General features: G+C 41.2%; 2 protein-coding genes and 1 long non-coding RNA gene across 6 annotated transcripts in view; 2 read left to right on the plus strand and 1 right to left on the minus strand.

The window, feature by feature from the left end:
* LOC100706096 (methylmalonate-semialdehyde dehydrogenase [acylating], mitochondrial) lies at positions 1 to 8783 on the plus strand. The gene is made up of 12 exons (XM_005449735.4): positions 1 to 175; positions 487 to 531; positions 2712 to 2786; positions 3222 to 3383; positions 3470 to 3548; positions 4433 to 4735; positions 5016 to 5137; positions 5860 to 6049; positions 6150 to 6331; positions 6933 to 7112; positions 7658 to 7756; positions 7893 to 8783. Exons 1-12 carry the CDS (start codon positions 140 to 142, stop codon positions 7995 to 7997), a joined length of 1578 nt encoding a protein of 525 aa, XP_005449792.1. The 5' UTR covers positions 1 to 139; the 3' UTR covers positions 7998 to 8783.
* On the minus strand, positions 4557 to 9842 carry LOC112842485 (uncharacterized). Its single transcript, XR_003214267.1, has 2 exons — positions 9704 to 9842; positions 4557 to 4778 (listed from the first exon to the last, which is right to left on the minus strand). It is a non-coding gene; the product is annotated as an uncharacterized LOC112842485 (long non-coding RNA).
* entpd5b (ectonucleoside triphosphate diphosphohydrolase 5b) overlaps positions 9000 to 15183 on the plus strand; it is a 9237-nt gene continuing 3053 nt past the window's right edge. The window contains exons 1-10 of one of the 4 annotated variants that reach the window (XM_005449727.4): positions 9000 to 9154; positions 11364 to 11584; positions 12044 to 12123; positions 12322 to 12465; positions 12963 to 13038; positions 13482 to 13517; positions 13827 to 13915; positions 14004 to 14086; positions 14477 to 14538; positions 14902 to 15003. In XM_005449727.4, the coding sequence (XP_005449784.1) occupies positions 11365 to 11584; positions 12044 to 12123; positions 12322 to 12465; positions 12963 to 13038; positions 13482 to 13517; positions 13827 to 13915; positions 14004 to 14086; positions 14477 to 14538; positions 14902 to 15003 (892 nt within the window). In that variant the 5' untranslated portion in view covers positions 9000 to 9154; position 11364. Of the gene's footprint in view, positions 9155 to 9758; positions 10011 to 11363; positions 11585 to 12043; positions 12124 to 12321; positions 12466 to 12962; positions 13039 to 13481; positions 13518 to 13826; positions 13916 to 14003; positions 14087 to 14476; positions 14539 to 14901; positions 15004 to 15183 lie in introns of those variants that run through there. The other 3 variants (XM_005449728.4, XM_003440789.5, XM_025899155.1) reach the window with 3 other exon arrangements.

The following is a 15183-nucleotide window of genomic DNA, read 5'->3' on the forward strand; positions in this document are numbered from 1 at the left end:
AGATCGGCGAAAAGCGCAGCTTTGTATCCACCGCTCTGCCCTCTGGAACGCTTCTCAAGCTCAAGTTCTCTTTGCACTCCGTCTCCTGGGTCGGTTGAAGGGCTTCGGAGCAGGAATAAAAGGCACTGCACTCTGCACAATGGCGGCAATTCTCCGATCCCTTTTAAATAAGAAGGTAGAGTAAAATGATGAACGTGCAATATACAACTGTTTGTTTGGTTCAGTGTTTATGCACCAAACTCGGCTAACAACCTGCGCTGTTAGCTAGCAAAGTCACACGTTGTACACAGTCCACTCCTCCTTTTTGCAAGTACATGACAATATTAAGTGACTGTTTAGGTTGGTTAGCTAATAACATTTATTTATTTACATCACGTGGACAGATATGGTACGTCAGTGGATCATTCAGACGTAGCTCTTGTGAGACCTTGCACAGACAGTGATTTAAAAGCTCTAAATAATGGTCTGATATGTCATTTCTCACAGGCCCCCCTCCAGCTGGGTCGTATGTGCTACTCATCCTCCTCAGTGGTAAGAGCCATCACTCAGGACCTTTTATAGCTTAGCAGTGGTTTCGTGTTATGCGCTAAGGGCCGTCTTTCCTGATTGTCAGAAGAGTATGCTTGTTTACTTTTGTCAGATTGTGTTACAGCATGACATTTGTTTATAACAGAGTAATATTTTTGTTATTGGAAAAACATATCCTCATAATAACAAAGCAGCAGCACTCTTTGTGTGTGTGTGTGTGTGTGTGTGTGTGTGTGTGTGTGTGTGTATTTGGTGAAGTTTTTCTGATTGAATTAGCATAATTTCTAAATGATTTTATTTATCCTTTCGAAGGGAGTCTTGGCTAAGAAAGCACAGGATGTCATACTAAATTCCGAAGCCTTCCACCAAAACCTCAAAAGAGGCAATTCCTTTGCCCATTACAACAGAAATATTCATTTCTTTGATTATGTTTATTATGCATGTTCTGAATAATTTTTTGGCTAGTGTTTGAAATCTGAGTCTGAAGTATATCCATCACATCAAGTCCAAGACATCAGTTTTTACAGTTGTGTGCACTGAAGCTTTGAATATTAGCTTTTAAGACATCAATGTCAAATGGCCACCCCATAGATGAAAATGCAAAGTGGGAAAGCTGCAGAGAAGGAAGTTATAATTTTTAGAGTTTTAAATGTATTTTGCAGCAAGGAGCATTGTGTTGCAAGTCATCATTAACAATATATCACTTCAGGAGAGTGGTTGGCCCGGTGTACATGGAAGTCAATATTTGATCACCTTTATTCTTTAACACAGACTGAACTCTCTTAGGCAGCTTTCTTGTAATTTCTTTAAGTAGTCTTCAGGAATACTTCTCTAGGCTTCTTGAACGACATCAAAGCTCTTCTTTGGATGTTGGCTGCCTTTTATTCGGTTCTCTGTCAAGATGATCCCACACTGCTTCAATAATGCTGAGGTCGGGCTCTGGGGAGGCCAGTCCATGACTGATGGTGTTCCATTGTGTGTAGGTGTGTGTTTGTGGGCTTTTTCTTCTTAACTTTTCTAACTTTTACTACATTGGCAGTGTATATGGGATCATTGTCATGCTGAAAAATGAAGCTTTCGCCAATCCCAAGCTTTCCAGTGTTGAATAGTGGAACAAACCCTGATGGTATTTTTCCTGTTTCTTAAGGACATGACTTTCAGATACTGTTCATCTACTGTTGTAGATAATGTTTAGACCTGCCACTTCTTCTTTTGTCTTCCAGTTGTTGAGTTTCCTCAATTTTTTTCAAGGGAACAGTGCACAACATGCCAAGATATGATCAATTTTTTTCTAATGGCTCTTTAAGAATCACCTTGTAGGTGCAAAAATAGTATTTGATGCCAGTTTTTAGCATTTTTTCATTGACTCAGCTACAGAAGTAGGAACAAATTATGTGTTTTTGTAACAGGCTACGAGTAACAAAATGCCTTAACAATTTACAAAAATGTTATTTAAAACTGGTGCTTGGTTTCCAAGCTGTCTGTTATGCGTAGACGCAACACCGTTTCATCCCTTGAACTAGGGGCCCTTTATCTGCTTGAGTGATTCATAGGTCAGTGTTAAGGGGCTTAATAAACACACAAACAAACAAAAAAACATTCTTCTGGAAGGACTGGACTGTACAAAGAAAAACTTTGTAAGAGTTTCCAAAAGCCCGGAGAACTATTGCTCAAGACTATTCTAAAAAAAATCGAATAAAATGAATAAATAAATAAATATGTCTCCTCGGTAGCAAAATATAAAGAAACAAGTGGCTCAGGACTCTTGCACATTTTATATATGTTAAAGTTTAATAGATTCCCGGTGTTCTTTTTTCTTTTTTTTTTTTGCTCAAACTGAAGCTGTCTATTTTTCTGTCAGTCGACTGCTGCAGTGCTAATGGATATAGACCTTGACTTTTCCAGTGCATACACACTGTATACTAAAAATCTATCTTGAGTTAGGAGGAGGAATGGGATTGGAACACGGGTAATGTAGCATGGAAGATGTACAGCTTTGCTTGGAAATGTCTGAGGCAAACTTAAATTAAACAATTCAAAATGAACCTGTAACACAGCTGAGTGCATGCAAAGTGAAGCAGAGCAAAATGCCTTGGAAAATAACTGCATATGTTGTGGTGATGAATGGATGTGATGGCGAATGATGCATCCAGATTGAATCATATGCTTCTTTGATCTTCTAGCCCACCACCAAGCTGTTCATCGATGGCAAGTTTGTCGAGTCCAACACGTCTGAGTGGCTTGACATCCACAACCCTGTAAGTATTCATAGATGAACTGTGCCCAACCTGCACACAGGCTGGAGTAATGCGATCTGGCTGCAAGTATACAGTGTAAAATTTGTTGTAGTAACTTGTGAATATTGGATGGAATAAATAAGTCCTGATTTGTCAAATTTTAATAGCCTAATATGTAAAACGACAGAAATCTGAGCCCAGTCTATACAACCCGTCATGTTTTATATCCTCCAACAGACAAGCCCAGTGTTTAGCTTGTCAGATACTAGCCTCTAGCAAAACAGTGATGAGCGATTGTAGCATGAAAAGATATTCATCTCCTTCCACCGCATAAGGATAAAAAATAAATATTTCTTGTTATTAATATTAATGAAATGATGCACATGCAAATAATGACTTCCCCTGCTTTCAGTTTACTTGTCTGATTGTCTTTATGGACCGTGTCCTGTTCTGCAGGCCACTAATGAAGTGGTGGGACGTGTTCCTAAAGCTACACAGGAGGAGATGCTGGCAGCTGTGGACTCCTGCTCCAGAGCCTTTCGCTCCTGGTCCGAGACCTCCATCCTCAGCCGGCAGCAGATCTTCCTGCGCTACCAACAGCTCATCAAGGACAACATTGTAGGGAGATGGGTCACATATATGTCAAAATAATTTATTGATTTTGTTGAAATAATTCTCTCCAAATTCTTCTTCTAACATTTCAGAAAGAGCTGGCTAAGATCATCACTTTGGAACAGGGCAAAACTCTGGCTGATGCAGAGGGCGATGTATTTAGAGGACTGCGTAAGTAATGCATTGACTCAACTTTTAGTCTTCCTTTTAGTCTTTGGCGTCCTGATTACATTAGTCCTGCTGTAGATACAGATGAGATCAAATTCCTCAAGTGAAGCGGTTTATACAACAGCCAGGGTAGAAGTTTGGGAGTTAAAGTCACACGCAGACACTCTATGCAAGAAGGGACATTGAGCTTTAATTTAAAAGTGGACAATAGTACTTACTGGTTTGGCCATATTAGAGGCTTTAACTGCTTTTAATAAGGCTTTAGTTCTAAGAAGAAAAAGGCTGCAATGCTTTTGCAGCAGTACAATAATAAGTCCTGATGTTAAAGTGTGTTCCTGTCTTCTGTAAAACACTTTTCACACTGTGCTTTTAGTTGCACTCTATTTAAAGATAATTATGCAGCTTCCCTTGCTGAGGTGCACTCGTTCATTCTGGCAGCCTTGCATCAACAGGAATCATGTTTGGAAATTAAGGGCTGTGTGCGGTTGCAGACGAAGGAATTAATTTTTGTTTATTACAACACGAAGCTGCCAAGTAATTTTTTTTTCTTTCTTTTTTTTTGTTCTTGGTGTTGATCCCAGTTTCAGGGTGCCTAAATTATTCTGGCAGGCTAACTTTTCTATTATCAGCTGAAAGACAGGCTACATGTGCAGGTGCGCTGCAAGTAGCGGGGCTAATGGTGCTTGAAATACTTACAAGTTTTATTACAGTTTTTTCATGGGAAATGGAGCTGGCAGGCTCTTTTTTTTTTTTAAATCTTAAGAGGCAAATGTGTAAATTTCAATAATGGACTCATCAGTTAGCTGTGTATGTGTTATTTCAGATTGCTTATCTAGGCACTTTGTTATTGGCTGACTTCCTAAATCCTTTTCTTGCTCATTCCTCAGAGGTGGTTGAACACGCCTGCAGCATTACATCCCTCATGCTGGGGGAAACCTTACCCTCCATCACCAAGGACATGGACACCTACACCTACCGCCTGCCCATCGGAGTGTGTGCCGGCATCGCCCCTTTCAACTTCCCCGCCATGATACCTCTGTGGATGTTCCCTATCGGGATGGTGTGCGGCAACACCTACCTGATGAAGCCCTCTGAGCGAGTCCCAGGCTGCACCATGCTTTTGGCCAAAATGCTCCAGGATGCCGGGGCACCAGATGGTACACTCAACATAATCCATGGACAGCATGCAGGTGAGTGCGTAAGTAATTCCCTGCTCATTGAGGAGCTCACAGTCTGTGTGTGTCATAAACAATAGAGAAAGGTCCAAGGATGAGTCAAACATTAATCATATACCCTTCTGGCAATATGTAGATAAGATATTTCCATAATATGTGCAGCCTATATCTGTAAGTAATCTACAGGCGTTTGAAGCAGGAGAATTTGAATCTCCGTATCAGTGCTCATATATTGTGCCCTGAGGGTGTGACACAGAAGAACAGAAAAGACTGACTTTTTTCCTTGTTTGTGCAGCGGTAAACTTCATCTGTGACCACCCGGCCATCAAAGCCATCAGTTTTGTGGGCTCCAACCAGGCTGGAGAGTACATCTACGAGCGGGGCTCAAAGAATGGCAAGAGAGTGCAGTCCAACATGGTATTCACAGACTGAATATGTTCGTCTTACACTGGCAGTGTTTAGATGGCACATGGTGACAGTAAATAATGGGGCAAGAATCAGCTGCCTCTCCAGTCAGGTCTTTGTTCTTGGTTGGAGTCCAACTCTTAATTGCTTTGGACAGCAGCTGGCAGCTGTAGTCCTTGTCCTGCTCTGAAGCTGGGTGACTTTGGTGTAACAAGATATAAACCAGCTTCTTGTGCTGGTTAGAGTGGCGCTTGAGCATGTAGAGCGACGCCTGTGAATCAAGTCCTTGACTGACACAACAGCGGCAAAATAAGAGCAAAAAGCGCACCTAATAGTAAGTGTGCTGTGCCATCTGGGACGGAAAATTAACAATTATTTGCAAAAATAAAGAAATAGTCGGGTGGATTGCATATATGTTGGTCTTGAGCTGGTAAACATACCTGCCAGATCTCACCCATAGTAAGTCCATGTCTGGGAAATCCTGATGGAACTTATTTTTATTTATTTATTTATTTATTTTTTAGACTATTTCTAGAAATTGTTATTACTAATATGAATGAAAATGGGTAGTGGTCTATTTCCTATTGCTGTTACCAAGATGGTGATTAAATCCTCTGATGTCAGTCACTGGGATTTGTAGCATGTGTGATTAGCGCTCTTATGTCTCTGTTTGATGTTCTGCACTCCGTTGGAGGGAAATCATACAGATTTCGTGTCCTACATATTGCATTTAGGGTGCCAAGAACCATGGTGTGGTGATGCCTGATGCCAACAAAGAGAACACCATCAACCAGCTAGTGGGAGCTGCTTTTGGAGCAGCTGGCCAGCGCTGCATGGCTCTCTCCACTGCTATTTTTGTTGGGGAGTCTCGTGAATGGCTTCCAGAGCTGGTGCAGCGCTCTAAATCGCTCCGCGTAAACTCAGGTAACTTGTTGTGTAACCGTATCACCATGAAAAATAAATAAATTACGTCAGTTGTCATGCATACTGCCATTTTTCTTAAACGTCAAAATGTGTGCTTTAGGTGATCAGCCTGGGGCAGATGTGGGTCCCTTGATCACCCCAGAAGCCAAAGCCAGGGTAGAGTCTCTGATCCAGAGTGGGGTTGATGAAGGTGCCAAGCTGCTGCTGGACGGGAGAAATGTTAAAGTCAAAGGATATGAAAATGGAAACTTTGTAGGACCTACCATCTTAGCTGGTGTTAAGGTGAGCTGAGAACTTTTAATTTGGGTCAGACGCTATTAAAGTAATGTTAAACTAAACTGTCTAGGCTAATTTCAAACTCTCTAGAATGTTTTAATGTGATAACTTTTATTTGTTTTTGGTAGGTGCTGTAATTATCTGAGGAAAAAATCAAATGAGCGCTTCAATCAGTTCAGTGTCTTTGATTAGGGTTGTTGTAAATGAAACAAAATCAGTCCTCACCTATTTGAATGTGACCACAGATTTTGATTTTCCCCTCCTGCTAAGCACATCTTTAGAACAGACCTGTGTGAAAATTCTGATTTTTGGCTTTAAAAGTAGATTTAAAAATGCTTTTATTCCTAAACCTGAAAGTTTGAATCTTCAACAAGCAGCCCTCTCAGCATGAGAGTCTCCCCCCACCCTTTCTGGTTTCTGGTTATAAGTGTTGAGTGTCACACATAGCTGACCTTAAAATAGAAAGTAGCTGTAAGTGCTGTGAAATGCATATAAAGCACTTTTTCACCTTTCTTCCCCGACACAAACCTACTCGTGCTTTGTCCTGTTAAGAATTCCTTTGTTGAGTTTGAAGTCCTGATCGCGATCCCTCTGCTGTTCTTTTCAGGCCAACATGAAATGTTACAAAGAAGAGATCTTTGGACCGGTCCTTATTGTCCTGGAGGCCGACAGCCTGGACGAAGCCATTTCTTTAATCAACCGAAACCCTTACGGCAACGGCACGGCCATCTTTACCACCAATGGAGCCACAGCTCGCAAATACACACACGAGGTGGACGTCGGCCAGGTGGGACACTTTAAAATATGAAGCTCTTTGTTTGCTGAAGATATAGTTTTCAAACAAGCGTGTAAACCGGCCACCTTTGTGGTATTTCAGGCCACGGTGAGTCACCTGTTTGAGCCTTGGATGAGTAAGCGGGTTTGCGTGGGAGGTGCTTTATTTCTGAAAAAGTAAAGCAGACATGTGAAGTGGGAATGTTTTTATTGGAGTGAAGTTGCTTTTACACTGCCAGCTGAAACTATGTCATATATTACCTGCCAATGCATTAAAACATGGACGAATCCCAAATCGTGTGGATTAGTGCAGCAGGAGCCAATTTGTAGTTCATTTTGCTGATAATTGGATGCTAGTCCAGTGGTGCTGATAGGCTTCTTAAATGTATATTCACGGGTCTGTTTTTATTGAAACTGTATGTTGATCTTGGATTTTAAACACCAGGCCTTTCTCCCTTTGTATGCTGGCCAAATTAAACAGATCATGCTCCGATCCTTGTTGTATTTGTAGCCTGCAGTAGATTTGTGTCTTCATAATCCACACATGTATTTTTACAGATTGGTGTGAATGTGCCCATCCCCGTCCCGCTCCCCATGTTCTCCTTCACTGGCTCCAGAGGTTCATTCAGAGGAGATACCAACTTCTATGGCAAGCAGGTAAATAGCAGAAGTAGTTTATCATCCCCTCAGATCAACGCGGTTCCCTCCACTGAAGTATTGAAAGAGCACAATGCAGACACTTTGTCATGTGCTAGATAACTCACTGACATATCTGTTATCACTTTACCACTAGGGCATCCAATTCTACACTCAGATCAAGACTGTTACGTCACAGTGGAAGGCTGAGGATGCCACTCTGACAAGCCCGGCTGTCACAATGCCAACCATGGGACGCTAAGCTAAACTGACAGTGCATCTAACCTTCAGAGACTTCTTACATGCCTTAAGAAGCCCAACGAGGGATTGAAAGTGGTTACGATATCTTTTGATTGGTCAAATGTTCATACTGAGGATTATTACTTAGTGACTGTGCAGCAAAGAAAACGAATGTCAGGATTTACAAAGTTAAAACAAATACCGGTCACAATTTACATCTTTAGAAGTGAAGATAAAAAATTGGACTTAATCAGGGATGCTGTGAATCTGTACATTGGTTTATTGTGTATTTTTTTCTGAACCCATTTTTCTCCTCACTTCCTGTACAGAGCAGTGGGATCATGACTTCATTGTGGCTAGTCCTTTTTCATGATCCGTTGAGTGCTGTGAAAGCACAAAGATCAGCGATTCTGACGCTGAGTCGTTACAGCAAATGTCTTCCACTGTTATCCCCTGTGTGTTTCATTAGCTTCATCGGTTCAATATGTGAATAGGCAAAAGCCTACATGAGAACATGGACACAGACATTTCCTCACTTCAGTGAAACTGACATAATGGTTTGAGCACTTGCTTTTTACATGATCAGTGTACCCTGCTGTATACTGTCCAATGCTGAGATTAGTGTGCGTGTCAAATTAAAGTTCACAGTTTTATACTGTACTGTCATAGTATTGGTCATGAGTTTAATACATTTCATATCAAATATATTCTTTATTATTAACCACAGTTTCATTTATAGTATGAAACTGTTAGTGCTGCAGTTACAGTGTGGCTACTTGACTGTTTGAATAAAGCCACTATAACAGGACTCCGTTGTGGTGTGATTTCTGTTGAAATAATTCTGGTTTTGTTCATGTAGTCATATAATTATAATAATAATAATAATAATAATGAGCTCCAAAGATGAAAAGCAGGTTGCAACTTTGAACTTGCAGTAATTTTGCCACTCAAAGCGATCCTGTTGTTTTGAATGCCTGTCAAAGGTTAGCATTAGAGAGGATGCTTCCACAAGCACAAAATTAAGCACTGGGCGTCCTCCCATTCACAGGACAGAGCAAACAAGCTGTTTATTGTTTCATGCCAGCGTTTGTTATGCGAGCTCAGCACGAGACCAAAAACACTGCCGCTGACGTCACTGGGAGTCAGCTGTGAGCGGCGTGCTGCTAGCCGGACATCATGGTGAGCCTCTGTGGTGTTTTCGCGTTTCGTAAGGCACAATTAGGGCAGCTGCTAATTCTCTGTGGTGTAATTAGCTGTCTTGTATGTTTTTAAGAATTCCCTGTTCAAGCTTAAATATTTTTTTATGATTCCGCAGTGCCGTCTGCTTGGCATTAGCTTGTTCTCAAACTTCACTGGCTAGCTTTCTGCAACATTTCAGTCACGCGAGTTATCCGATAGTTGGCGAAAACTAATGCTACCAGGTGTTAAATAAGAGTCAGCGCTGTTAACTTTCAGGCTAACTTCAGTTATCAGTCGTACGCAGGGTAGTGTTAACAGAAAACTGGAAAGTTGAGATAACGTTATCGCTGCATGTTCAAACGGAAGGCAGTAAATGTTAATGCAGACTATTTAAAACATTAGCGGCTATCACACATGCACGTTATTACTTTTGCTTGCTAGCTTAACCAGCCTGATGGATACCCTTCCAAACTGAGCTTGATTTCTTGAAACACTGATGTGCTGTGTGTAGCAAGCCTGTAAATATTAATATGGACTATATACACTTACCGGCCACTTCACTTACTAGTACCGGATTGGACTCCCTTTTGTCTTTAGATCTGCCTTAATTCTTCATGGCTCGGATTCATCAAGGTGCTGGAAACATTCCTAATAGATGTTGGTCCATATTGACATGATAGCACCCCACAGTTGCGGTTCCTGTTCCACCACATCCTAAATGTGCTTTATTAAATTGAAGTCTGGTGAGTGTGAAAGCCGTTTGAGTACAGGGAACTCGCTGTCTTGGCATGTTCAAGAAACCAGATGAGTACACTGTGGTCACAAAGGGATGGGTAAGGTCAGTGACAATACTAAGGTAGGCTGTGGTGTTTAAATGATGCTGGTTTGGTGTAAAGGTGCCCAAAGTGTGCTAGGAAAACATCCCACACATCATTCTTTGGTTGTTTCATGTCTGATTCTTGGTGAGTCTGTGTGAGATGTAGCCTCAGTTTTACATTCTTGGCTGACAGGAGTGGCATCTGGTGTGGTCTTCTCCTGCTGTTGCCCATCTGCTTCAAGGTTTGATGGGTCGTAACGAGTGGGCATTTGAGTTGACTGTTGCCTTCCTATCAGCTCCAAGCAGTTTGGCAATTCTCTGACATTTTTGTCCAGAGACCGGGCGTTCATTGGATATTTCTTCTTATTTGGATCATTCTCTGTAACTTTTAAAGATGATCATATGGGAAAATACCAGTAAATCAGCAGTTTCTGAAGAGTAGACTGAGACTAACCCATCTGGCACCAATAACATATATATATATATATATATATACATACATACACATTTGTATGCTCCTCTTACAATCTGAAATTACATATAACATTCTACATGCTTTTCTTTCCTGTTTTATGTTTATCACAATTTCAGGCCAACTTTAAAACAAAAATGAGTTTTGGATTATTTTTTAGCCTTTATTCCCACTGAAGTATAACATCAAAAAACCAAGTTGTGATTGCAAATGATTTTGCCAAATTTGCGAGCACACTGGTTGTGATGTTTAATCTATGCAGATTGGTCTGATTTTTTTTTTCCATGTTCAGAGCAGATATTGAGACTAAAAATAAAAATTGCCTCACGCTGTCTTTTGAAAGACTCACAGACGAGCATTTCTTTTTACTGTGTTCATTTTGGTAACTTGCTCCAAATCATAGCACATGTACAATCCCTGAAATTTAAAAGTGAAATTTGCATTTAGAAGAAGTAAAATTTCTGATGTTAAATATCCCCGGTCTGTTAAATTTCTTTGCAATCAGTGCAACATTGTCTCAGCAGGGTTTCTTACAGGAGCACTTGACTTGAGTTTTTAAGGTTTCATAATTGTGCACTTCTGTAAAAAGATGTTGAGACTTGCTCCAGTTGCCAGAAATGTATCGATTGAACATCAAGATCAAAGTCAACCAATTTAAGTTGAACAGGGTGAAAATTTGATGTTTCTTAAATGTTCTGCTGGAGTTGACTAAGCTGGTAAGGAAGTCGAGATATATTATCTCTGGGGTTGGTTGAAAAGTCTGACGGGGTGTGGTCAAACACAGTAGGTGTAAATCACTTAATTGCTTCCTACCACTCTGTAGCTTGTCACGCTGTAATTTAACATCTCCCAGTACTAGCCAGCAGCAGTTCTGGAGCACTTCAAAACAATTTAAGCTCTGTTTGTTTTTCATCCTCCAGAATGAAGATGAAGCCTGCCGTGCCGCTTCTCCTCCTGGCCCTGCTTGCTGTCACAGGGCTGAGCCAAGCCCAGCTCGGGAACTCTTTCCTGGATTTCTCCTGGATCCTTCCCAGTCTGAGTCGGCCGGCGAACCACAGCCGCATCTTCTACGCGGTTATGTTTGATGCAGGGAGCACGGGGACACGCATTCATGTCTACACCTTCATCCAGAGCGACTTAGGTAATACAGGCCAGAGGTGGCTCTGTTAGCCTGTTCTCTTCACCATATTTATTTATTTCCTCAGGTTAGCGGTGTTATGTGCTTACTACAGAAAGAGTGACATGTAATGAATACAAGCTGCCTGCAGAATGCCTAGTATAAATATTCTAAGGGTTTTTTTCACAATGTAAAGAGTAGCGGGGAGACCTCTGGTGCTGTATTAAAAAAACTGAAGTGCTGTGCAGCTTAAATAGCACGCTTCAGGTGAACTGAAGTGAATATCTATACATGCAGTTCTTTTAAATCCATAAATGCTCACTTCAAGGTGCGTAGGTAATTTCAGTAATAATCCTATTTGGTCAGATTTAAGTCAGCGTGTCTCATCTTAAACATGGCTATATGTACACTAAGCAGATTTATACCTCCTAAATTCATTTAAGAGGTTCTATATGTGACGTGGGTGACTCTTGTGTCTTTCAGAGCAGCTCCCCGTGTTGGACAATGAGATGTTTCATTCCATAAAGCCTGGCTTGTCGGCATATGCCGATGTCCCTGAAACGGTGAGTTCAGTGTTTCCTCTGATCAGTTGCATTCAGACACTCCTGCTGCCAGAAATGAAAGTAAGTGAGAAATGCAAAATGACAAACAAGTCAGGCCCAGCTGACATAACACTAAGTGTCATCTCAGCTCTCAGCAGTCACTCTGTGGTCAGTAGACTTTTCGGCTGCTCTGTGGTGATTGTTGTTTCTGTTTAAAAGGCTGGACAAACAGTGAGGATGCTGTTAAAGGTAGCCAAGAGGACGGTGCCTCGTGTGGAGTGGAAGAGAACTCCTTTGGTCCTCAGAGCCACGGCTGGACTTCGGTTGCTGCCCGCACAGAAAGCTCAGGCTCTTCTGAACCAGGTAAGAGTGCACTGTCTCGTACTGAGACGTGAGACCTTATTGAGAGGCCTGAGATGGTGATTACACAATACAAGCATTGTGTAGAGTGCAGTTCTTTATCATATGGGAGTTGTTTGGTGCTACAATGTCTGACACCATCGTGAAAAAAAAACACAACCTATTATCCAACAAAGCAGCAGGGAGAAAAGGAAAGTGCTGTGGCAGGTATTACAGAGACAGGAGGGGAAGTATTGTTATCAGAGAGCAGGAGATTAGTGTGGAAGGCTCTTGTGGAGGGGATAAGATAGTAACGGATAGCCCTGGGGCACCTTGAATGATAAATGATACTTTATTAATCCCCCCCAAGGGAATTAATTAATCCCTTCAAGCGGAGGGCACCTCTGGATGAGCTACCATTACAGTAGATAACATTAAGGCCATCTCACTGTTGCTTTCCTTTGCTCCTAGTTGCACTCAAATCTCCCTTTCTCTCGCCCGTCTCTCCCTCTTTTCCTCAGGTTCAACACGTGTTTGACGAATCTCCTTTTTTGGTGTCAGACGACGGCGTCAGCATAATGAACGGCAAAAAGGAAGGTAACGTCTGCCCACCCTCTGCCCCGACAAGCAACACATCCCTCAGATATCACGGCAGCTGTTGTCCTCTCTGAGGTGTTTTGCAGGTGGCATCGGCGATCTGTCTGCCTGCTTTTAGCGTGCTGTGCAGTTTCTGTAAAGAATCATTGTTTACTGCAGGCATGAACCTAAATTGCTGAAGATTACAGCAGTGTTTTGTGATGACACTTAAGAAAATGAAATGGCATATTACCACAAAGATGAGAGTCAGTAATTATGTGGTGTAAAAATACTATTGTCTGTTGTGTTGTTGTGTAATTGATTAGTCAGCGTTTCAGCCTCGTTTATAGGACTACATGCCTTTTATATATGCAAAATTAGTTTCTTAAATGGTCTTTGTTTTCACCTGAAATGACAGGTTTCTGTTTTCTTGCTTTTCTTGTCTGCTAATTTTGTAAATGTAGGACTGCTGGCTTGGATATCGCTGAACTTTCTAACAGGCAAGTACACTGCATTAAACTGTAAAATATTTGTACCTCTTTTTCGTGCTTTATATCCAGGTTTAACTTTGTATCTAAAGGTGTCATCGCGTTATCACACCTCATGTTCACAAACAGAGGCTGAATGTGTCCGACTATGAATTTCCTGCCTACAGGAGTGCTCTGATCTTTATCAGATAGGATCCAGCGATTTTATACTTTGACTTGTACATGGTTGCCAAATAGGCCTTTTGAAGATAACATCGCAGGTGTAACTGATTCGGTCCTCTGTGTTGTGGTTGCTGGATTAAAGTGTGACTTTTTTTTTAGGTCACCTGAAAGCACAAAGCAGGAAGACAGTGGGAATATTGGATCTGGGAGGAGGATCAACACAAATCACTTTCCTGCCCAAACTGAGGGTCAGTTGTTTGAACACTTGAGAGAAATTTGTCTGAACTCTAACCTTTAGTGATAGTAACCCTCTGTGCTCTCTGTATTCCACTGTAGAAAACCACTGAAAGTGCTCCTGCTGCTGACTACACTGCTAAGTTTGATGTCTTAAACTCAACATTTGAATTGTACACTCATAGGTAACTGTTTCAGAAACGATTGTATGCTTCATAAGACATAATACTGTCCATTTTAATTCAGTGTGAATGAATAAGAAAGTGCTTCTTGATTTCACATTCAAGATCATTTCCATATTTTCTTTTTTCACATTTAAAATTAGCCTGACACTGACTCTGTAACTTCTCTCGGATCTGTGTTTAGAATAGACTAGAATTCAACTTTATTGTCATTGCACATGTCACAAGTACAAGGCAACGAAGGAAAACGTCTAGTATCTGTTTAGTCATTAGGATTTGAATAACAGCAAACACCATTTGTTTGCCTTGTTTTCAGGATGACTTATTTGTTACATGCACAGTCTGTTCCTGCTTGGTTTTCCAAGTGTGTAACAATTCTTTAACTTCATGCAGCTATCTTGGAAATGGACTGATGGCGGCACGACTGGCCACACTGGGAGCTCTGGGTGCAGAAGGTACTGTGCTGTACACGAACTAAATGTGTTTCTTTGCCATTATCCGTGTCAGTGTCATCATTGACGTCACTGATGGATACTGAGAAGAAGGTGGGTCAGTTCAAATGGTTTCTTTTTTTAACTTTTCCAAATCTCGAGAAAGAAAAGTAAAGAAAGATATTTTTGTGAGATGTAGTCTTCTGTTATAAATGATTCTGGCCCTGAGATACCCTGAGATGAATCACTGAAGTGCTTCAGAGAAAATTGTGTTAGTGACTGTCTGAGGTTTTTTTCTTTTTTGAGTCATTGTCTGACCACGGTAACCTTGTGTGAAGCTGTTGAACCAGTCAGGAGTTTAAACAAGTGGTGTCTGCGCTGTCACAGGGTTGGAGTGGCAGGTTTTTAAAAGTTCCTGTCTGCCAAAGAAGTTCAGGGATGAATGGAGCTTTGGAGGTCTAACCTATCAAGTGAGCGGGGACCCAGATGGTATGATCCCATTTACTTATAACAAGCTGTAAGCAGATGAAACCCAAAGCTAATGTTTGCTAGAAAGAACTTAAAAAAAATGTCCATTGATTTTTTTCTTGCTTTTTGCAAAAGACCTTATCTGTTACCAGATGTTTGCAGTCAGTTTTGAGCAAAATACATGATATGAAATTTAAATAT

The sequence above is a fragment of the Oreochromis niloticus genome, linkage group LG15 (assembly GCF_001858045.2).
Source record: "Oreochromis niloticus isolate F11D_XX linkage group LG15, O_niloticus_UMD_NMBU, whole genome shotgun sequence".
NCBI lineage: Eukaryota > Metazoa > Chordata > Actinopteri > Cichliformes > Cichlidae > Oreochromis > Oreochromis niloticus.

What these genes read in the sequence shown, in the direction of transcription:
- LOC100706096 (XM_005449735.4), top strand. Translation starts at nt 140, where the DNA reads ATGGCGGCAATTCTCCGATCCCTTTTAAATAAGAAG. An exon ending in AATCCATGGACAGCATGCAG is followed by an intron (nt 4,736 to 5,015) that starts GTGAGTGCGTAA and finishes TTGTTTGTGCAG; the next exon opens with CGGTAAACTTCATCTGTGAC. An exon ending in CCATCTTAGCTGGTGTTAAG is followed by an intron (nt 6,332 to 6,932) that starts GTGAGCTGAGAA and finishes TGTTCTTTTCAG; the next exon opens with GCCAACATGAAATGTTACAA.